Source organism: Mustela putorius, unplaced genomic scaffold, assembly GCF_011764305.1.
Source record: "Mustela putorius furo isolate JIRA1106 unplaced genomic scaffold, ASM1176430v1.1 tig00000275_pilon_pilon_pilon, whole genome shotgun sequence".
Lineage (NCBI taxonomy): Eukaryota > Metazoa > Chordata > Mammalia > Carnivora > Mustelidae > Mustela > Mustela putorius.
In genome coordinates, this window is record NW_025421341.1 from 9,108,551 (window position 1) to 9,132,555 (window position 24,005).

The following is a 24,005-nucleotide window of genomic DNA, read 5'->3' on the forward strand; positions in this document are numbered from 1 at the left end:
TTTTTCCAAGAGAAAAAAATGTGCATAAGTATTTTGCCTAATGGATATCACCTGTTTTCAGTAAAATCTTAATTCACTCATTACATCAGAATACTAATAAGACTATACTGCACAGTAAAGGACTTACATAGCAGACAAATGACATAAAAAATATTAAGTAGAGCTTCTTTAAATTGTTAAATTAATTTAAGCAATTAATATACTTTCATAAAAATGATCTGTGAATAACAAAGGCCTTAACTACTGTTTTCCCCCTTGGTAAATTTTTAGTAACATGTTTAAGGTAAGTGTATGCAATTGTATTTAAACCCAGAGTATAAATTGGAGTCATTTCCATATAAACGTAATTCAGACTTGCGTGTCCCTAAATAATTCTGAATTAGGAACTATTTTTTAATGCAATGTAATTACTAACCACCATTTAAAGTAATACACTGGCACATTCAGTTGAGTATCCCACTCTTGGTTTTGGCTGAGGTCCTGACCTTGGGTCATGGGACTGAGCCTAAATACAAGCTCTGCACTCAGTGTGGAGTCTGCTTGGGACTCTCTCTCCCTACCCTCTCTGTCCCACCCCCAAACCTAAAATAAATAAATCTATCTTAAGGAAAAAAAAAAAAAACAACAATGGTGCAGCTGAGTGACGTTATAGAAAATATTCTATGTTGTTGTATTTTATAAATCTAACAATGTATCAAGTTATTCTTAAGAAAAATGTTCTTTGGAAAGAAGTATTAGAGCAGTACCCACTCTTAGTTCACTGTCACAGATAATAAAACACATTACTTCAAGATTAGAAACACTGTTAAAGAATACTAATCTTTGGGGCACCCGGGTGGCTCAGTTGTTAAGCGTCTGTCTTTGGCCCAGGTCATGATCCCAGAGTCCTAGGATCGAGACCCGCATGGGGCTCCCTTCTCAGTGGGAGGCCTGCTTCTCCCTCTCCCACTCTCCCTGCTTGTGTTCCCTCTCTCACTGTCTCTGTTAAATAAATAAATAAGATCTTAAAAAAAAAAATTAATCTTTGCTCATATCTACACTATGTTGTTTGCTATATAGAATTTTATTGCCTATGCATTTCTTTTGCTTTTGTTAAATTTTTTATTTTTTTTTTAAATTTTATTTATTTATTTGACAGAGAGAGAGGGAGATCACAAGCAGGCAGAGAGAGAGGAGGAAGCAGGCTCCCCGCTGAGCAGAGAGCCTGATGTGGGGCTCGATCCCAGGACCCTGGGATCATGACCTGAGCCGAAGGCAGAGGCTTAACCCACTGAGCCACCCAGGCGCCCTTTTTTTGCTTTTTTAAAAAAATATAAGATGAACCTTATAAGCATACCTGCCCTTTCACCCACTCCTGCAAAAAGAACAACAAAGGAAAAAAAAAAAACCCAAGGTTAAAAAAAATTGGACATATTCATCAAGATCAGCACTTAACAGGGTCAAACAATAACAAGAACAGAGACAATTATCTCTAGGTCCTCATTTACCTAAATGGTATAATCCTCCTGAAGGTAAAGATTAGTTGGCTTCTCCAAAAGACACGAGGAAAGAGAAATTTCTAAAAATTCAATTTAATTTGAGGTTAACAACCTGCTAAGACCAGGAAGAAAACTGGGAAGGACAATTAAAAAGAGGAACTTTAACTTTTATTGCTCTTATTCCCATTCATTTTTTGCTATTCATATGTAATGGGACAAGTGTATTCTTACACAAATATCTAAAAAATAATTTATGTAAAACCTACTCCTATTTCCTTTATCTTACTCAAACATTAGTTCCTCAGAAAAAGATCCCCCAAATAAGTAAAATATCTATATTCAGGTCATTTTATTTTACATTCTAAAAAACAAATATGCTTCAGGCCATGAAAACAAATTTTTTTGGTAAGTATAATCCCCGACATTAAGTTCAAGTTTAAACTTAAAATCTTTTAAGATTTACTCAATTAGTCCTAAACTCAGATCACCTCAAGATTTCCCAAATCACTAAAAAACAACAAACAACAAAAACCAAAAAAAAACCCCAAAACCCCCAAAAAACCTGTTTTATGATCATTAAGAAACAATGATATCTAACTGTATTTGTTTAAAGACTCAAAGGTGGAAGTTACCCATTTAAAAATATTAAAAGGTTTAAACAGCCTAAAATAAAAAGGAGATAATCATTATATTATTATAGCTAGAGTACCAAAAATAATCCACATCTAAAAAACTGAGACCAGGAAGAGCTGAACATGACAATAAATGGGGGGCGGGGGCAGTCCGGTAGCTACTCACGGCTTACTCACTAGCAGGGAGGGAAGCCAGGCCTGCAGGTTTCCTCTATCTAAGCTATAGGTATTTGTAGCAGAAAAAACAAAAACCTAGAAACCACAAGAAGCAAACTCCTTCCTTCAAAATATCCTTCCTTTATCTATCTTCCCCTCATGGTGCTAATCATAAGTTGCTCTAGAATTCCTCAGAAAGGAGGTCAGGGGGTCGGGAGAATGTGTTACCGGAGAAAGATGTAAGAGGGATGAGAAGAGTGGCGGACAGCGGAGGACTGAGAACAGCAAAGGACACGGTGATTTGGACATGTCTTTAACTCAACCTTCTGTCTTGCAACACCTTCTGATAACAAAAATACACACCACTTCATTTAAATAGGGCCTTCTTACATTTTCTTTCATTCACCACTAACCACACAAAGTCAGTGGCTTATTTTTAATCAATTTTCTGGTTTATTAGCTTATTTTCTTTCTCTCTTCCACTTTCCACTTTATTTATTTATTAGGTTGCAACTTTGACTCTGGAACCATGCAAGGCATTGGAGATGCCAAGGTGACCAGGACAGGCATTCCTTGCTCTCACAAAGTTTAGAGTCTGATGGGGAAATTAAAGGACAAGTACAGTACAATGTGTTACGTGGTATGGAAGCAAGTAGGACGTACGGTACTTAACGCAAAATCAGGGGCTCAGAGGAAGTATTTTTGAAAAAGCTTAGAGTCCTGGAAGATGTGTAAGGAGCAGCTAGGAGTGCAGTAAGAGGTAGAGACAGAGAACAACTAAGGGTATCAGAGGATCTAAAAGGGGGTAGTACTGCCTTCAAGGTGACATTTCAGAAAATGGGTTATTTTGGGCTGTCACAATGAAGAGGAGGGGGGTGTAACAGGTATTTTTAGAAGGGAACGAGAATGCTGGATGCCCTGTAGCATGGAACAATGTCACATAATAGCAAGTAAAGTCCCACATCACACAGGAACTTTTATTGTCTTTATATGGAAAAATCACATAGATGGGAAATGCTGTTCATAACACAATCTGAGCTTAGAACCTAAGTCTATTTAAATGTACAGTGTATTTTAAATACAATTTATTTCTGTATGATTTTAATATTCATTGACTTTTCCAAGAATGCTATTTACCATAAAGCAAATTGAGGGAAGCCAGCATTCTTTTGTTCAGAATTTACCAAAAGTTATTCATTATGTTGGAAAATCATTTCACCAAAGAAACCCACCTTGAAAAGCTGCCAGTACCAAAACTGGCAGCATCGATATGCATTCTGTCACATCCAAGTACATGACAGGAGACATCTCAAATTCTTTTTCAGAAAATAACTAAGTACTATTAATGAAAAGACATGCCATGCAAGAATTCCTGAGGTTTATTAATAAAGGAGGTTTAAAAATACTCCACATTACTGTCTTATTTAAAATAATTACAACACAATGAAAAATCTAAACTGTAAAAATAAATACCAAAATCATTTTATCACTGCCTCATCCAAAGATGTAAGATAGGGAATGGTTTTATCACAATTATACATAAGACTTGGGCGCCTGGGTGGCTCAGTCAGTTAAGTGTCTGCCTTCTGCTCAGGTCATGAACTCAGGGTCCTAGGATCGAATCCTGCATCAGGCTCCCTGCTCAGGGGGGACTCTTGTTTCTTCACTCATGCTCTTTCTCTCTCTCTAAACAAAATCTTAAAAAAAAATTATACATAAGGCTCATTTATAAAAATTTTATACTTCCCATTTCTTTTTTTTTTTTTTTAAAGATTTTATTTATTTACTTGAGAGAGAGACAGTGAGAGAGAGCATTAACGAGGAGAAGGTCAGAGAGAGAAGCAGACTCCCCATGGAGCTGGGAGCCCGATGCGGGACTCGATCCCAGGACTCCAGGATCATGACCTGAGCCGAAGGCAGTCGTCCAACCAACTGAGCCACCCAGGCGTCCCTATACTTCCCATTTCTTTTGTTGGAGTCTATAAATTGTCTCAGCACATTATCCCTATTTTTTTAAAGCTATTTTCTTTTTCTATTACCATATAGAGCTATGTTTTGTCTGCTATTACTTGTCACAACATGTTTTAGTTCCAGGTCCACCCAATTTCTGCTTTCTCTATCCTATAAAAAATGACTTCTGATCTTTTTACCTGTCTTAAACCCATATTATAAGTGGGTGTATGATAATGTCATTGTGTCTTTTACTACAGTGGTGGCCAAACATTTAAAAACTGAAATACAGGGGCGCCTGGGTGGCTCAGTGGGTTGGGCCACTGCCTTCAGCTCGGGTCATGATTCCAGGGTCCTGGGATTGAGTCCCACATCGGGCTCTCTGCTCAGCAGGGAGCCTGCTTCCTCCTTTTTCTCTCTGCCTGCCTCTCTGCCTACTTGTGATCTCTCTCTGTCCAAAAAAAAAAAAAAAAAAAAAAAGAAAAAAAAAAGAAAAAAAACCTGAAATACATTACTATATTATAAGTAACCTTTTGGTTATTCTTCTCCATCATGGGTATTAGAGCATTAAATTCCTTTTAAAAAACAGGTATGGGGGCACCTGGGTGGCTCAGTGGGTTAAGCCGCTGCCTTCGGCTCAGGTCATGATCTCAGAGTCCTGGGATCGAGTCCCGCATCGGGCTCTCTGCTCAGCGGAGAGCCTGCTTCCCTCTCTCTCTCTCTGCCTGCCTCCCCATCTACTTGTGATTTCTCTCTGTCAAATAAATAAATAAAATCTTAAAAAAAATAAAATAAAATAAAAAGCAGGTATGTGGGTAGGTTAGATTATCTATGAATTTCTTTGAGCCAAAGATAGTGATTTAAATTATTTGTTATAAAATGGGGGTTCCAGGACCGAAAGGACTGGGAAGTAAAACAAGCAGATGACAATGCAAGTGTTGCAGCAAGCATGGCTGATGCTTAAGAATGTAAGGGAGGGGCTGAAGGTGAGGTGAGGAAAGTGGTTTTCACTATGCTGGATATAAGCCATTAGTACATTGTGAAATCAATTCACTGGGTTACTAGGTTATTACCAGACAAGGAAAAGAAGCGGGGTTAAAGAGAATCTTATTCAGCTGGGTGGGGGTCAGGAACTTGGGGGAATTTTACACTTCACAGATGATTCTGAAGCAGCACTGTCCAACTGAATACAATACAAGCCACAAATACAAAATTTTCTAGTAACTACATTGAAAAGAAAAGAAAAAGCAAAATAAACATTAGTATCTTTTATTTACCTGAAAATATCCAAAGTAGTATAATTTTACAAAGTAATCAATAAAAAATACTGAGATATTTATATTTTTAAATACTAAATCTTTGAAATTCACACTGTATTTTATCTTTATAGCACATCTCAATTTGGATTAACCATATTTCAAGTGCTTAACAGCCACATGTGGCCAGTGGCTACCATAAGGAACAGCACAGATGTGAAGCATCTCAAATTTGAGACAAATTTCAGACTTGTTAACCACTGACCAGAGGATACAATTTTGAAGAAAGAAATTAGGTTTTCACTGAATCATCAGTGGAGAAAGTCATTCTACTCGATAACCCCATTCTGAAGAACAGCTACATTTGTATCTTAAGAAATTTACAAAAGCCCTTAGTTTCAGAAAAGAAGAAAGCTTGTGGTTTTAGGCTCCAATATATAATTTTTCTATATCAGATATGCTACCAGCTATATAATCTTACCATAAGTAGTAATAATAGTCAATGGTATTGTATCATACAGTTGTTCATTTGTTTTCTGCTCATTTATTTTTAAACTTGGTTTAATTTTTTTCTTTTTTTAAAATTTTTTATTTTTTTATAAACATATATTTTTATCTCCAGGGGTACAGGTCTGTGAATCGCCAGGTTTACACACTTTACAGCACTCACTAAAGCACGTACCCTCCCCAATGTCTATAACCCCACCCCCCTTCTCCCAACCCCCCTCCCCCCAGCAACCCTCAGTCTGTTTTGTGAGATTAAGAGTCTCTTATGGTTTGTCTCCCTCCCATTCCCATCTTGTTTCATTGATTCTTCTCCTACCCACTTAAGCCCCCATGTTGCATCACCACTTCCTCATAAATGGGAGATCATATGATAGTTGTCTTTCTCTGCTTGACTTATTTCGCTAAGCATGATACGCTCTAGTTCCATCCATGTTGTCGGGTTTAATTTTTACTAAAAAAACCTAAGGTTTATGACCAGATTTCATCATCAGGAGTTCTAAAGAATGTATTCTGCACTGCTATGTAAGTAGTCACACGGACACATTTACAGAACTTACAGGTGTCAGCTCAGCCTGTTCTTCTGTGAAGTCAATATGATGCTTGGCCTGCTTGCTGGAACATCTCAGAGAAATAGCATGCTGTGAAAATGCAGGAAGGAAGAAAATGATAGGTAAAGGAGGTGGAAAAGGGCCAGTCTCATTATCATGCAGGAAGAGAAAAAGATCACTGAAATGAATTGTTGAAACAAAACTGTAATGAAAAGTTGCATGCATCTTTCATTATATTTTGCAAAAATAAAAGAACCAGATGATCCTAACCCTTGATATCTTCAGGATAACCTCACTTCTGGACAGCAGAGCTCTATAGGAGAATACCAAGTCCAGTGCCAATTCCTGGTTTAACTGGGCCTTGACTGCTGTTTAGCAGTACTCTTATTCCTTTCTTCCCGTCACTCCCTAAGTCATTCCCTCTAAGATCATTCTAAGTAGTTTCCAAGTTGGTCAAGCTTCTAGTTTCACCCTTTATCTCTTCATATGACCTCACTTCCCCCCTCCTGGTACTAAGAACATCACATCCATTCAGAGGATTTTCATCACTAAAATGAATCCTGTAAGTGCACCCCTATTCTCCTCCTCCTCTCCATTTCTGTATGAATAAATATGTATTTCCCTCTAAAGTTAAGCATGTCCTACATCCCACTCATTGCCCCTCTTTCTCAAGTCTCTGATACTCAACTACTACAGCTTATTGGGAGTGTGAAAGACAGAAAAATATTTAATACTGCTGGGTACACACCTCTTGTTAAACTAGTGTTTTCTCCTTTTCACTGCCAAATTTCCTGAATTTAGCTACCCTCCACATACCACTCAATTTCCCACAATCTAGCATCCATCCCTCTCCAAAGTCTGAATACTCTGGGTTGTATTGCATTCTGTAATTCATTCTCAAAGTCATCCGTGACCTTTTAACTGGGGTTTTCTGTCTTTCCTATCATAGCACTTATCACACTGTACTGAAATTGAAATTGCTTGGTTGTCTGTATTGACACCCTCTTCTCACACTATAAATCATAAACTCGTAAGCACATTGTGTATTACATTCACATTTCATCCCTTAGAGCCCAGTGTACTGCAGAGGTAATCAAATATTTAGGGCATGTGTGAATAACTATTTCTTCTTGAACTTCATGCCACAAGCTTGGCCAGATCAAGACTATTTTCGCTTTGCCTTCTCTACATTATCGCCTTAAACATATTCAATAGCACTGTGTAAATCACTATTATCAATGGCAGGCCTATCAAATCAATATTGTCAATATCCTCATTCTTGGAAAATAAATAAATATAGACTGAACTATTAAAGGCTAAAAAACATAACAAATGCAACTGACTCTAAAATGGTTCAGGAAAACAAATGTATATATAAAAGAACAATAAAGCAAGTGTTGCAAAATGCTAAAAAAATCAGTGAATCTGAGTAATGAGTTTCTGAGTTCTTCGTGCTATTCTTTCAATTTTTTGAGTTTCGTATTATTTTAAAACAAAAAGCTTTTAAAAAATCTATTCTCTGTAGACTCAATCTCACACAAACTCTCCATATTTCCAAATGCTTATTGGTTAATTAAAAAAAATCTAAATCTGTGGTGTTCAGAAGAAGAGATGACTGCCTATATACTATGTTATTAAAAAGTATGATGGAACATTAGTTCTTAAAATTCAACACATCCTCACCAAAAATGAATGTAGGCAAGGTGACAAAAACAGTAGAAATAGTACATGTGTGAAGATTAAATGTTGTTACATTAATAAAGATGGAAAGGAATTATGGGATGATATAAACAGTTTATTTAATCTTAGTTTCCATTTCTACAAAATATTTAAACACTTTTCTATAAAAACAAGTAAACAAACAAAAACCAAAAAACCGCTCCCAAACCCAATTTTTACCTCAAAATGAATCTGAGGATCAATTCTACACATCATTTTTGCTCTAAACATGTTCAGTTCTAGAGACTTTTGTTTGTTATCAAGCTATCAAATTCTCCAACAATCCCTCAAAAACTCTTTGCAAAATTAGTTATGGATCACCATTTTCTTGAATTGAATCTGTAACATGTTAGAGAAGTACCATTTTCAAGTCAGAATCTTGTGCTGGTGTAGGGGGTGGGGGATGGCAGGTGTATAGAAAAGCACTGATCTCACATAGACGCCAAACCATAATCAAGAAATGGCCTTATACCAAAGAACAAAATAAAACACTTCCTTTTGATAGCCAATACCTTAGATTACAATGGGAAAAAAGAAGTGGAAGTCTGTGAACATGCATTAGTGTTTCAATAAAACAGATTTACATTCATCCTTTGCTGACATGTGTGCACTTTTCACAAACATTAAAAATGAGCAAAGCACTAATGGTAACGAATGCAGACCTCAGGGCTAGAGTAACTAGGTTAGGGCTTCAGCTCAGCTGTTTACTGACAAATGTGACTCTAGGCTTACTGTTTAACCTGCTTTCTCACGGTAAAATAGAGGGATAACAGCATTTTCTCCAAAAGTTGCCATAAGAATTAAGTGAATAACATTACTATTATTACACAAGTGAGAAACCACCAGCCCTCATCTGAATTTCATTTAAGCCTCAATTCATTTAAGGTAGAGCTAGTTTACATTTGTTAAATTTTAACAATACATGCAGGAATATACTAAAACACCACAAGATGGGGATGTTACTGCATAAACATAAATCTCTTTGCCCTTTTTCTTCTGCCCTTATATCTCAATCTCTAGGTCTGGGTCTAAGAGCATTGGCCAGTCTAGCCTTGTCTTGATTGTTCTTCAATTCTGTGATGTAGCAGTATGGTATTGCAGTGTGAGTTCTACAACTCGACTGTCTGGGTTCAAATCCTGGGGAACTTAGTCACTCTCTGCCTCAGTTCCTTCCATTGTGAAAACGGAGGTAATGGTATCTATTCGACAAGACACTGTGCAGAGTCAGCCTGTTGTTAAATACAATGTCCAACACAAAATAAGCACTCAGTAGAGTAGGGGATATTATTTTTCTATTTTACTCCCTCTTTTTTTCCTTCTCTCCTTTTACTAGCCATTATATAGCCAGTATGTGTCTGAATTCCTTCTAAAATTATTTCTTTTAGGGAGTCCGGGTGGCTCAGTTGGTTAAGCATCTGCCTTCAGCTTAGGTCACGATCCTGGGAGACCTGGGCTCCCTGTTCAGCAGGGAGTCTGCTTTTTCCTCTGCCCCTCACCCTAATCATGTTCTCTCTCTCACTCTCTTTCTCTCAAATAAATAAAATCTTTTTAAAAAATAAAAATTATTTATATTTTATAGTCCTCATCCATTTTAAAAACAGATAAATACATTTCTATTCTTGTTCCAAAAAAAGGTCGGTCCTTTTTTGGACCAACACACCTTTTTGTGTTGTGGACTAGCCCTCCACAACACAAAATAATGACAAAACAGACCTAAAATCAAATAATGATGATGTTTTATTTCTTCAAAGATAAAAATGACACGGATTACTAGGAAATACACAAAATGAGAATCCTGGTGTATATGCCAATGTCAACTGGAGTAGCGTATTTGAAAAGTATGGTGAGAACTAGACTTTCACTATGCTTTTCATTAAATCTTCACCTCTTCTTTCATCTGAAACCTATTCTTTTTGCTATTTATTAACCTCACTAGGCCAGGGAAATCTGGAATTAAACACCAGATGGGTACATGTGAATAAATTTCAGTGAAATGTAGCAACACAGTCATTAGAATTTTAAGAATAACGTAGCTGCAATAACTGAGAAGTCAATTAATAATCCCCATCTTTTTAGATAGGTAGGCCTCTAAAAGTTTGAGGAAGCCCTGTGCTTTCATCCAGTTAATACTTCAGACCAAAGGTTGCTTGATAAGAATTTAGGACTTAAATGCCAGTGGGGCTCTCTACCCCCAGGGCTACAATAAACACAATTGCTATTTTCTGTCCACTACCTCAAAATTTCTGCACACATTAATTCTTGAAATAGTTCTGAAAAGTGAAGGAACTGGAAAAATTTATTGCACTGAACCTATGATATGCTGTTGGCATATCACAAGTTATGGTATATCCATGGAAGATTTCACTTAGGAAAAAACTATAAATATGAGGGAAACAATGATAACATTCAGAAGTTTTAGTAGCTCAGATACTAAGGAATTTTTTCCTATAATATTTATGGAACAATCATCAAGTATTAAAAAGATTCAACAAAACCTTTGGACTCTGCCATAAACTACAATAAAACCTTTTTTAAAGATTTTTAAAATTTATTTGAGAGAAATAGCACAAGCGAGCACAAGCAGGGGGAGTCAGAGAGGGGGAGGGAGAAGCAGGCTCCCTATTGAGTAGGGACCCTGGGATAACGACCTGAGCAAAATGCAGACACTCAACCAACTCTGCTATTCAGATGCCCTACAATAGCTTTTAAAAGCATTTTCATTTTAGAAGTACATTTTCATGTATAAAATTCCAAATTTAGAAGCATCATTAAGGTTTAAATCTCACCAGAAAATAAAGGAATGTGTTAGCATTAACTTTTTATCAGTGAACTTTATTTTATGTAAAATTTATAACATGCAATTACCATTTATATTTGCAAACTTCTATCTAACTGAAAACTATTGTTTTTATCAGTTAACATGAGTAAATGTGCCATAACAATGCCAGGAAATCAGCTGCAACATTTATTTCACATTGGTTAAGATACAAACAGAAACTTAGTAGAATTATTTCAACCACACTGAATTCCAATTTAAAAACTTAGTAGATGAGGAGTGCCTGGGTGGCTCAGTGGGTTAAAAACTTAGTAGACGAACATTACTGATGGATTTCAAAAGAACACTGACTGAAATTATTCTATAATCCATTTTTATGCTTATCCAAAGAAAATATTTTATACTACAACATTTTTAACACTTAGGAAATAATTTTTAAACAATCAGCTTCACTTTATTTTTAAGATACTGATAAAAACTGGGAGGTAAGTGTAGTTTCATAATTCAAATACAGGTTTCTCAGTTACCTGACCTACTTAAAATCTCTTGTTTGGAATAAATGCCCCTACCAAAGGGATAATGGGAGACTTAAATGAACTTAAATGACTTAAATGAAGTGCCTGAAAGCACAGTATTTCAACAAAAGTCAGAAAAGAGAAAGGCAGGGAAAAAAGACTTACTCTTCCTGATGTGAAATTGTACTGTGCCTATCCCTGTTCGCTTTCAGAGAGCAACAAGACAAAAAGGTAAGCCACAGTATTATTTCATTTTCAGATGGACAGTTTAACTACCCATGTCCCAAAAATGGAACACTACCAACTTCAAACTGACTTTTCTAACTAGGCTCAGATGTCTGGCAAGGAACTAGGAGGCAGTATGACTGGCCAAGTAAGAAGAAGAGGAAAGAAAGGAAAACAGAGGCAGAGGTAAGCAGAAAGCAAATCCCATAAGGACCTGCAGGCCACTGCAGGGATTTCAGTTTTATAATAGGATACAAAGTCTTTGGGTTTGAGAAGAAGAGGGGCAGTATCTAACTAACTTTTAATAGGACCACTCTGGCTTCGGTATGGATGGTAGACTATTAAGGAAAAGGTAAATATAGGATGCCCAAGTGGAAGGCTATTGCAAAAATTTACATCAAGATGATGTCGGCTTGGTGGCAGTGAAGGTGGTGAGAAGTGATCAAATTCTGGATATACTCAGAAGGTAAAGGCAACAGAATCTGCTCCTGGATGGGAAGGACGGAAGAGCCATTAACTAAGATGAAGAAGACTTTGGAGGAGTTAGTTTGGGAGAAACCAGGGCTTTGGTTTTAGACCAGTTAAATTTGAGCTACCTATTAGACATCCAAATAGAGATACTGATTAGAGATAGGATGTATGAACCTGGAGTTCAGGGGAGAGGCACTGGCAAAAGATACCTGTATTTCTTCGACTCTAATATGACTTAATGCTGGTACTTTCTTGATTTTTATCAGGAACTGTCAAAAGAAAACTTCACACAGAATTGCCACTTTGCTAACAGTGACAGGTGCCACCTATTTCTAAAACATGGTCTCTCAACTTTGGCACAATTTTGGGTCAGATAATTCTTTGTTGTGGTGGCTATCCTGTACATTGTAGGGTTTTAGCAGTACCCTTAGCCTCTACCCACTAGATGTCAGTAGCATCCTTTTATCAGTGACAACCAAGAATGTTTTCAGATACTGCTGAATGTCCCCTGGGGGACAAAATAGTTCCCAGTTGAGAACCATTGTTTTAGGGGCATTAAAATGTGGGGGAAAGGTGTGTCTTAGATAAATGAAATAGGGTATTAAAATGTGGGAGTTGTCAGTGCTTAAGCTCATAAGAAGAGTGGATACAGACAGAAAAGGAGTCAGGACTATACCTTGGGGCACACCAAAGTCAAGAGACTGCAGACAGGAAGAGGAGATTACGTTAGATATGTCAGGCCCAAGGAAAGCTGAATGTTAAGGCAACACTAGAGAAAAGCAGAAGGGCATCTCAATAGAAGTGCTGGTGGGAATAAAAACAGAAGGACTGGTTGAAAGCATGCTTAAGCAAACAGTTCACTCACAGATTGCTTCCTTTACTTGCAGACCAACAGGGGTCTCAGGTTCAGACTGAGAGTCACTCACAGGACCCAAAAGGCCATAGCTTGGCACCAAGTTCGCTTAGTTCTACAGAAAGATAAAGCATACTAGCATGAGACATGGTATCTTTAAAAAGAATCTATACAGGCCACCAGAATCCTTTTCTGGGCCCACCATTCTAAGGCACAAAAATCATGGCGGTAAGTACAGAAACCACCCTGGCTATGGGAAACTTCATACTCCACAGGAACCAGCAGTATATTTTAACAGCCAATGAGTGCAGGTTCTAGGAACCCTCAAGGGATGTATTTAGGTTCACTTACAAAACTGATAAATTTCACACCAGGAAACAAAGGTCTGTGTCTTTTCATAGGCTTCTTTTAAGTTCACTCACAGTCTTTCTGGTCCATATGCACTCACCAATCAAGAGTCAGTTTATAGTGCATAATATTTCCTGGAAACTGTCTATATTAGTCAAGTTTATAGTAAAAAAAAGAAAAAAAGCCAGGAGAAGGAAAACACCCAAGATCATTTTCCATGAAGAAAATGGGTTAGGACTTGCTAATAATCTTTTCTACTTAAAGCAGTGATTCTCAGGGGACTTTTGCCATATGGGGAACACGTAGCAATGTCTAGAGACATTTCTAGTTGTCACAACTGAAGGAGGTGTGTATACACTACTGGCAACTAGTGGACAAGAGAGATGCCAATGATGCTTCTAATGTCTTACAAAGCACAAGATAGCTCCCACAACAAAGAATTATCTAGCCCAAAATGTTAGTAGTCAATGTTGAGAAATCCTGACCTAAAAAGATTAGATGGAAGTTCACATACTAAACACTGAGGACCACCTTACACTGCAAGTCTTCTTTCCCCAATGGACTGCAAAAGCACTGAACAGCTGACATATGCCCTCTATGCAGGAGGATAGAGGAATCGTATTCTCTGGAGCAGCTCACACACCTGAGGGAAAAGACCTAAGAAAGACACTAGAGCAAAGACTATGAAAGACAGCAAAGAATTTTAAGATGATATTAACAGAACACTAATATTGTTTGAACTAAGAGACTTGAAATCAAGTGGGGAAAGTTTGGAGTCGAAACAGTGATAAACATACCAAAAACCTATACATTTTAAAATCTCAAGACAATTATTAATTCCAGGTAAGTAAAATGTAATGTCGCAGGAAGGAAATATAATAAATGCATATAGTTTAGCACCAAACTGCATGCATGTACATAGTCATGATAATATAAAAACTGAATAGTAAACCAACCAAAATAAATTGGGAGGCCAGGGGAGCATAAGGGGAGAAGGGAGAGGAACTGTCTAAAGAAGAGGTGTCTATACCCTAATCTTCCAGAGTGGGAAGTCAGTAGATGACACACACAACTGAAAAATATCAAGAAATACCAGTATAACTACAGTTTAATGACACAGAGTTAAAAACCCTGAGAATCAGCTAAGAGTAGGAAGTTCTGACCTCTGAGAGGATATGGCATGTGTGTGCACATGTAGAGCAAAGTTTTCTGTAACAAGTCTCACAGAACGATTTTGACTCTTTAAACTCCACACATGCAAAAGTAATTAAAATATTTCTTAGAGATTATATTCCAGTGTAGGGACAACTGCATACATGGGTTTGGGATCTAGTAAGCCTCAACTGGTTTTCTTGATTTGAAGAACATACCAGACCCATAAAAAAGTACACTAAAGCAAGCTTCAGGTTTGCTAACCCACTTTTCTACTCATCCAAACAAGACAAAAGAATAGGACGGATAGAGAAGATTTCACCTCCTTTCCTGCTTTATTCCTGGTTTACTCACCGAACTTTATTTTAAACATTATAACACTGGTATCTTTGTCCATGAATACCACTAGGTCACAACTGAAGAGATTACTGGGAGAGAACACCTGACCTCATGCGTCTTGACCCAACTCAAAATAATCTGATTAGAAAGAAGGACTATCAACATTCAAAACAAAGAATAACCAAGAAAGCATGCCCTTAAAAAAATATTGCTCATATCCCAACAAGAAAATCTGAAAGACCTAAATGACACATACTACATAGCTGGTGTTAAATATAATCCTTAGGTATCATATGAGAGAAAAAAATTTTTAAGTTCTCACAGAATATATACCACTTAGATGACCTTCATATTAAATAAGTGACAATTTATTTTTTAGATTGATATACTTTTTCTTCACAAGCAGTTAAACTCATATTTATCTCCAAACCACCACGATTCATGCTGCTTTTGTTTCACAGTGCCCAGAATAAACTGAGTACATTAATGGCTACAGAGTTACTAACTGATGGAAATTAATCTAATGAAATTAAATCCATGGGGGGAAAATTAATAATGTTGAGTAACAGGTGTAAATTTTAAATTTTTCTGTAATTCTTTAAACTGTGTTTTACAAGATCATTCATAAGTAGATCACTTTACCCTGTGGTAGACAGGATTGTAAACAAAAACTGAACAGAAGGCTGGCTTTATTTTAACCACATTGATCTTCTTTCTTGCTGCTACCCTGTAACAATACTGCCGTCTTCTTGACAAAAATATTCGATAAAGAATCTACCTACACCAAACTCAGCTTTCGCTAAAGTTATTTTAACACAAATTCATTTCCTTGCCCTCACCCCATCACATCCAGAAGAACTCTGTCCTTTAAAAACCTGTTCACATAATATATTATCACTTTTGATAACCCGAACCACCGTTTGAGGATTAGACCATGTACTATTAGACCCATTTTACTTATGAGAAATTGATGTTTGCAGAGGCTGAATCACTCATTTAAAGTCTGGTGGGTAGTGAGTGGCAAAGGGAACAGCTGGAACCCAGTTTTCTGATTCCAAGCCCAGTGGCTCTTTCCACTACAGTACCCTGAATCTGATAATAAAACAGAATCCTGGAGGATTATAGCGGTGGTAGGCATTTTTTCCTCAAGTTGTTGTTTTATAATAAACGTACACTAAACAGGAGTTACTGTTATAACAATTACAACAGCTTTGCAAGATGTTATCCACATTTCAAGTTTTTAATCATATGAAACAACTGATATTAATTCAAGGGCTTCAAATAGCCTAAGAATAAAATGAAGAAACTCTCTTAATCATTAACATTGCTGTATCTGGTAATATATTCCTTCTGCAGTGACTTTAAAACTTAGTTCAGAAGAATCCTGACAAATTTTCAATGTAGAAAAAAATTAGTTAATTAAAAATACCATTCCTTCCTTTTTAAAGTACTAAAATAGCAGGAAAAAAGTTTCCTCTACCTACCTCGGTAATTGGCTGCCCCTGATGTGTCAAATTCAGCTCTTGAGGGCGTGTTACTTTATCAATATCCAAAGAGTCCATGCTGGAGGTCGCGGAGGTGATGCTGGAGCGAGAGGAGTTGCTAATAGAGCGCACTTCGGCGTCGCTCACTGTGCCTGCCGACGCTGTTCTTCTGTGCTGGTTAGTTACTGAGGGCTTAGTATCTTCTAGTACAGACTGCTGAGCAGCCTCATCCATGCTCAAAGAAGCCTGTTCTAACTGTGCAGTGATGTCATCCAGGGAGTAGTTGGCATGTGATGGTTTCGTTATCCTGTTAGATGAAGAAGACAATCCTTTCAAAGTGCCATGTTTTGATGTATGTCGGCTAGCAGGTAGTTTCTGAGTGGCTTTTGTTTCTGTGATTTGACGCTTACTACTTCCTGCACCAATACTGCTGAGCTCCTGCTCTATGGAGCAAAGATCGGCCATCAGGGCATCCAGATCCACAGTTTCTCCCTGATTCAGAGCTTCTGCAATGAACAATACGTACATGATGTTTCCAGAATACACTGAATCAGAATTCATACATTCTCTTATAAATCTGTCAATGAATGCAAGCGAAGAAGCAAGAAAATTTATCTTACTGTGCCTAAAGCCTATCGAATACACTATTTCTAAGAGGTTTTTTGCTTTAAATTCAACACAGAAATTTTTAAAGGCAAATAGTCATCTTTTAAGATTTGTAGTAATCAACGGAGGATAATATTATAAGTTGAAAGATTTAAAATAATGCAAAGATCATATACTGTCCTATGGGGTTTTAGCCACATCCCCCATGCAACTTTTTATCATAGGATTTCTGTTGTTAATATGATCAGTGCCCTAGTAGAGCTGTTAATACTTAAAGAGCTGGGAGCATAGAGAGAAAAATGTAAAGCCTAAAAAATTACAGATTTTTATGTCAATTCCAAATATTAGAAAGTTAATTGGGCAGAATACATTAAATAAAGGCCAGAGGGGCCGATTTAAAACTTACTAACAAGTGATTTCACTAGACTTTATTCCAATGAAAATACAACAGTGAAAGTAAGTTTGTCACGGGGTACCAGTTGAGTACGTACTTTGTCAGTTATTAGTAACTAGAAAACTATGTCAGTTATGTTCTAGTTTTTTTTTTTTTCTGTGATCATTTGAACTAATAAAAAATGCACAAACCTAGAAATATAAGAACTTGTTCAAGTTATGCATGTAGTTTTTATATTGAGCTACTTGGAACTGTAGCTGCGTTGCTTCTGCATTATAGAATTTAGTACACTATTTTATATTTTATTTCCAGTTACATCTTACCATTCAAGTTGTATATGGAGAATCGATAAGAAAAATTGGCCATATTTGTTTCCTGACGAAGAGGAGATCTTTTTACTGGTTCCATGGGCTTATCAGAATCCAGACTCTAAAGAAAGTTTAATAAGTCATATTATTTTCAGGTTTCAATTATAAAAAAGAGAAATAAAGCTTGTTATTTGATTAGGTGAACTGTCATATAATAGTTAATAAAACCAACGTTTAGATTCTAGTTTTAAAGACAAGTATAATTGTTTTTCATGTTATTTTGGTCATAGTTGCTTCAATTTTTAGATAAATGCTTACTTAAGCCATTTAAGACCATCCTAGTTTGGAGGGAACATCTTTCCAAATACATCAAGTGTAGCGACTGAGCTCATTTTACATAAATTCACTATAAGCTAAATATATCAATATAAGCATGGTAAGGTACAAAATAGAAAGGAACAATGCAGAGAATTCTTTTTTTTAAGATTTTATTTATTTATTTGACGGACAGAGATCACAAGTAGAGAGGCAGACAGAGAGGAGGAAGCAGGCTCCCTGCTGAGCAGAGAGCCCGATGTGGGACTTGATCCCAGGACTCTAGGATCATGACCTGAGCTGAAGGCAGAGGCTTTAACCCACTGAGCCACCCAGGCACCCCAATGCAGAGAATTCTGTTAACTTTTTCCTCAAGGGGATTTGATTTTGATCAGTCTCATTCTCGGCATGAAGTACCCTGAAGATAAGGCACAATTCTGAACTCAAAATGAGTGAGGTCCAAGATCAGTTTTTCCTTTGTATTTACGTATTTATTTTTATTAAAAATTTTTTTCATCTTAATTCTAGTTAACCCACACCACTATATTAGTTTCAGGTGTACAATACAGTGACTCCACAATTCTATATGTTACTTCGTGCTCATTATACTGTTCTCCCTCCCCTCTGTTAACCATCAATTTGTTTTCTACAGTTTGGAGTCAGATTTTGGTGGTTGTTTGTTTTTGGCTTTAATGATTACTTGGATCCCCTCTCTCTCTCCTCTTTTTTTTTTTCTTTTTTTAAGATTTTACTTATTTATTTGACAAAGAGAAGAGAGAGATCACAAGTAGGGGAGCTGCAGGCAGAGGGAGAGGGAGCCTGATGTGGAGCCTGATCCAAGGACCCTGGGATCACGACCTGAGCTGAAGGCAGATGCTGAATCAACTGAGCCACCCAGGTATCCCGGATCCTTTTCTCTTTATTCTTTGCCTATCTATTACTGGTTTTTGATTTGTGTATTGGGTTTGTATATAACATCTGCATATAATAGTCTATAATAAGTTGATGCTAAGTTTAAACCCTAAGTTTATACTTTATATCCTTTTATTTTGTGAGTCCCTTGACTGATTTTTAGAAATATACTTATTTTACTGCTTTTGTGCTTCCTACTTTCCTTATTCCTATTTATGGTTTTCTACTCAAAGGGTCCCCATTAGTATTTCTCATAGACCTGCTTCATGGTCATGAATTCCTTTAAATTTCATTTGTCTGGGCAACTCTCTCTTATTCTGAACAACAGCCTTGCTGGATAGAATATTTTTGGTTGTGCGTTTTTTTCCTTGCAGCACTTTGAACGTATCATACCAAGTTTCCACTGAAAAATCAGCTGAGAGCCTATGGGGTTTCCTTTGCTTGCAACTCTTTTCTCTTCCTGCTTTTAAAACTGTCTTTATCACCGCTTTTGGACATTTTAATTACTATGTATCTTGGTGTGGAGCTCCCTGAATTGATTTTGTTGGGGGCTTTTTGTGCCTCTGGAACTAGATTCTTGTTTTCTTCCCCAGATTTGAGAAGTTTTTCAGCTATTATTTCTTCAAGTAAGTTTTCTGCCCCTTTCTCACTCGTCTTCTGGGATCCCTAAAATGCAAATGTTATTACACTTGATGGTGTCACTGAGTTCCCAAAATCTATTTTCATTTTTTATTATTTTTTTTCTCTCTTCTATTCAGCTTGACTGATTATTCTGTCCTCCATGTTACTGATCTGTTGTACTGCTTCTAGTTCTACTATTTATTCCATCTACTGTATCTTAAATTTCAGTTATTGGATTCTTCATCTCTGATTGGTTTTTATTTTTTTCTATCTCTTTGTTGAGGGTCTCACTGAGATCCTCCATTCTCTTCTCAAGTCCAGTGAGTATCTCTATGACCATTACTTTAAATTGTCTATTGGGCATATTATTTACCTCTGTTTTATTTAGCTCTCTTGCTGTGACTGTGTCCAGTTCCAACCCCACTGATTTTTAAAGTTTCAGGTTTTGAGTCTCAACTGATTGTAAGAAGATAAGGAAAATTTGGTCCGGCTAGTTTTCAAAGCCAAACGTTAGGGGGATACTTCTTCCCCATGCAGGCTCCCTTGTCTGAGTCTGTTCCTCTCTCCTCTGTATGCCCAGGATGCCCTTCCCTTGTGTCTTTGCCCTTCTTCCTTCTCGACATTTAGCTATGGAAAGTTTGTTCTTCCAGTCTTTAGGTCATTTTCTGGGTCATTACACTGAGGTGGGGGTTATCTAGTTGTATTCACAAGATACAATGCGAGTTAGGAATCTTCCTATTCTCCCATCTTCCCTGGAAGTCCCAAGACCCAAGATCTTAACAGAGAGTGGCTACAACTTCAGACAATGATGGAATATCCTCGTTCTTCTCAAGCTCTATTAAGATGAGGACAAACTGTAACCCAGCTATGATACTGCCTATGATAAGTCTAGAATTATACTATACTTCAGGGCAGAGTATCTTGGTTAAGTTATCTCGCCACCTTTTTAAATGACTCTTTTCCTCTTCCTCTCTATAATAAAGAATATAAGCTGCTTATAACAGAGAAATTCAGGAAAAAGGTCAGTTAGTTAGTGTATATTTAAATAAATTTGCATGAATTAAGAACAGCCTTTTAAAACTTTAACTTCTATTTATCATTATCAAATAGATTTCAAATAAAAAGGAATGCTAGACAGTCTGTAGAATCATGGAATTAAATTATATTTGTGCCTTCTTTATTCATCTGTCTCAAGATAAAAGGAATCCATTCAGTGTCCAACCAGTTTTCAAAGCTATCATATGAAGAGGATCCATAATCATTCACTGCCTTATTTCAATGTTTCACAAAATAGGAAATTCTTCAACCTCAAACCCTGTTCTTCTGCTGCAATTAAAGTCCCAATGCGTCTCCCAGTAGAAATGAAAAATAATAGGTAGGTTTAATATTTTCTGTTAAATAACTTGAAAATAATTGAGGACATACTAAGATTCAGTCCATTTACCAGTTCAAATAAACATATTTGTTATAATTACCTGCTGTGCCCACAGTGCTGAGAGAACAAAAGAAATACTCCTTGACACCAAGAAATGGTAACCTAGTAGGTGGTTTTTAAACTTTTTGTGTGGGGGGGGCGGGTAGAGAGTGTGGGGCAAGTATCATGAGAATTTGGTAAAAGCTCTGACCTTTCTTCCAAGAAAATGCAAACACACAAAAACTTTAGAAACGAGTTTAAAAGATTCATTAACCACTTAAAACATAAACTTGATATAATATAAAGCTGAAAATTCCATTAACAAGGTATGTGTGATATGAGTGGGTGCAGATGACACTTTGTAGTAAACAAAAATAATGAAACAAACTTTATTAGCCACTAATATAGTACATAAAACATTTTTTGGAAACATCTTAAGTGTAAAAAGCAACTTGTTAGCAGTAAGCCACCATTACTCAGTGATTAATATGTTTTGTTTCTGAAGACAGATTTATACAATTAAAAAACAAAAACAAAAACAAAATAAAAATAGTCACAGTATTAGTTTACAAGCTAACTTTTTTGGTGAGTGGCTCTTCACATTATATGGCAAGGAATTTAAAATACTGGGAAGAATAAAAGTACCAAACCAGCAGAAAAGCCATCTGCAGTGAAATAGCATAGAGTTACTATTCTACCTTTTTTAAAAACACAAGATCCAGTAAAACAAGATAAAAAAGCTTTGCCATGGTTTTAAAATGCAGCCAGAAATGAAATTTTGTCAGTATTCTAGAATTATAGAATAGAAAAGACTTGCATGTGAGGCTATTACTTACATCATAAAATGTAAAATGTAGTAAATATTCACATATTTTAAGTTATGAAATAAGAGTTGATAAAATTTAGACTTAGATTTTGGGTTTTAAACCTTTTTAGCCAGCAATCTCAGCTTACCAAACAGATTTTATATAATCCCTCCAGAGGAACAGAACCTCTGCTTTAAGTTTGTTTTGCTTTTTTGTTTTGAGACTCCTTTAAATAACCATATAATACTTTGTGTTCTAGAGTTAACATTTATTTACTTGTTAAAGGTTTGGACATTTTCCCTTTAGCAGTATTTAAAAATGGAACCTATATCCATATCCCTATGTCTACACAGTAAATTTTTAGCACACAGTGATGGCTTGAAATCCTCGAACAATTTTTCAAGCACTATTTCTAACCTGAGTGAGTTTGTCCAGCTCCCCTAGCCAGGCTCCAAACATTTTGTCCAGGTCCTGATCTTCCTTATCACTGTCTTCTTCAGCTCCATGGTCAATTTCTTCATCTGATAGCTGATCCATCTGAAATACAGACATTTAGGTAGAATGAAGTTTAAGAGGTTAAACTTGAAAAATTATGCAGCACATGCTCTGATATAAATTGTAACTCTCTGGAGTCAAATCTTCCAAACCAGAGATTATATTATACAAGGAAATTAGAAGTCATTAATGGAGACAGGGTTGACAAGCGAGTAGGAATGAGTAACTATGTCTCAAATTTTTAGGCAATTGTGAAGAAAAGATTGTATCAGAATACGACCAGAATCACAAGTAACAATAATTTTAAAATTGCAGAGCCCTCTCAATAACCAAAGGATATTATAGTAGTGAGGTTTTCTCCACTAACAGATTCTATAACACCCCCAAAACCACAGAGAAATAATTTTAAGACTTCAATCCAGCACATTATTATCTCACTTATTCTGCAACAATCTATTTAATACAAGTTAGTATGTATCTTGCAAAACCTCAGTTCAAAGAATCACTTCAGAGAAAAGACAAATTGTTAATTTAGTCTGTTGAATTAGTTCCTCCTCTCATAGCATTCTTTCTACCTTACTTTCTCATCAGTTCTGACAAAATCCAAGGAACCAGAACTAAAATTTCCTGTATGTAATTACTCTTCAAGTATAAGTCTTGAAAAGAAGAGATATTTTTCTCTCTTCTTATTAATTATGTGATATCTGACATGGAATCTGCATATTATTTTGCGAAGGGAAGAAAAGATTACACAAAACAAAGTAGGATCAATGACTGACCAGATACTTAAAGTTCTTAAAGATTAATCTGATTAATATAAAATATTTCAATATTAAAGGCGCTGAGAACCTTTTCTTAAGATTCCAATATAGTTAACATACAGTATTATATTAGTTTCAGATATAAAATGTCGTGACTCAACCATTCCATACACTATTCAGTGCTCATCACAAGGGCCCTCCTCAATCCCCGTCACTTATTTCACCCTTCCCTTCACCACCCACCCCTCTGGTAACTATCCCCTCTGGTAATTATCAGTTTGTTCTCTATAGCTAAGAGTCTGTTTCTTGGTTTGTCTCTCTCTCTCTCTGAGAAATCTTTAGTATAAAGCCTGCACTTGCTTAAACCAAGATATTCCAAATTAATTTGACCACAAATCCTTTCCCTTCAACTTGGAATAATATGTTATCTTTCCCAGGGATACAATGAATACTATCATTCTACATTCCATTCTTGACTCACATTTCTGAAATATAAATTTTGTTCCAGTGGATCTAGGCACTATTTGAAGTACTACCTGCCTATTTGTTTAAAGAATTCCTCCGAGATTAAAGATATCCATAATCTCAAATAAGAATTCGTACACATTTAACAACTCAAAGCAACAATCAACAGAAGTAATTGTGATCCTTAAAATGTGGTTATGAGCTAAGTGAGGAATTTAATTATCTAATGGGATGTCATGAAGCTAAATGTTAAACCTTATTTTACTATATAAAATTCTGCAGAAAGGGTCAAACAGTGTCACAAAATCAATCTGAACTGGGTGGCTCGGTCAGTCAAATTGGTTCAGGTCATGATCCAAGGGCCCTCTACCTGCCACTCCCCCTGCTTGTGCTCTCTTTCCTTCGCTTTCTCTCTGACAAATGAATAAAATCTTAAAAAAAAAAAAAAAGTCAAACTGAACTTAGTTCTAAAGATATGGAAAATCAGATCATATACCAT

General features: G+C 36.4%; 1 protein-coding gene across 6 annotated transcripts in view; it reads right to left on the reverse strand.

Annotated features, from left to right (window-relative positions):
• The window catches only part of RAPH1 (Ras association (RalGDS/AF-6) and pleckstrin homology domains 1), a 102,038-nt gene that overhangs the window by 40,461 nt on the left and 37,572 nt on the right, over nt 1–24,005 (reverse strand). For 4 of the 6 annotated variants that reach the window (XM_045078596.1, XM_045078597.1, XM_045078601.1 and 1 more), the window contains exons 2-5: nt 22,203–22,322; nt 17,733–17,838; nt 16,410–16,915; nt 6,537–6,617 (exon numbers count right to left, since the gene is read on the reverse strand). In XM_045078596.1, coding sequence (XP_044934531.1) covers nt 6,537–6,617; nt 16,410–16,915; nt 17,733–17,838; nt 22,203–22,322 — 813 coding nt within the window. The remainder of the gene's footprint in view (nt 1–6,536; nt 6,618–16,409; nt 16,916–17,732; nt 17,839–22,202; nt 22,323–24,005) is intronic. The other 2 variants (XM_045078599.1, XM_045078600.1) reach the window with 1 other exon arrangement.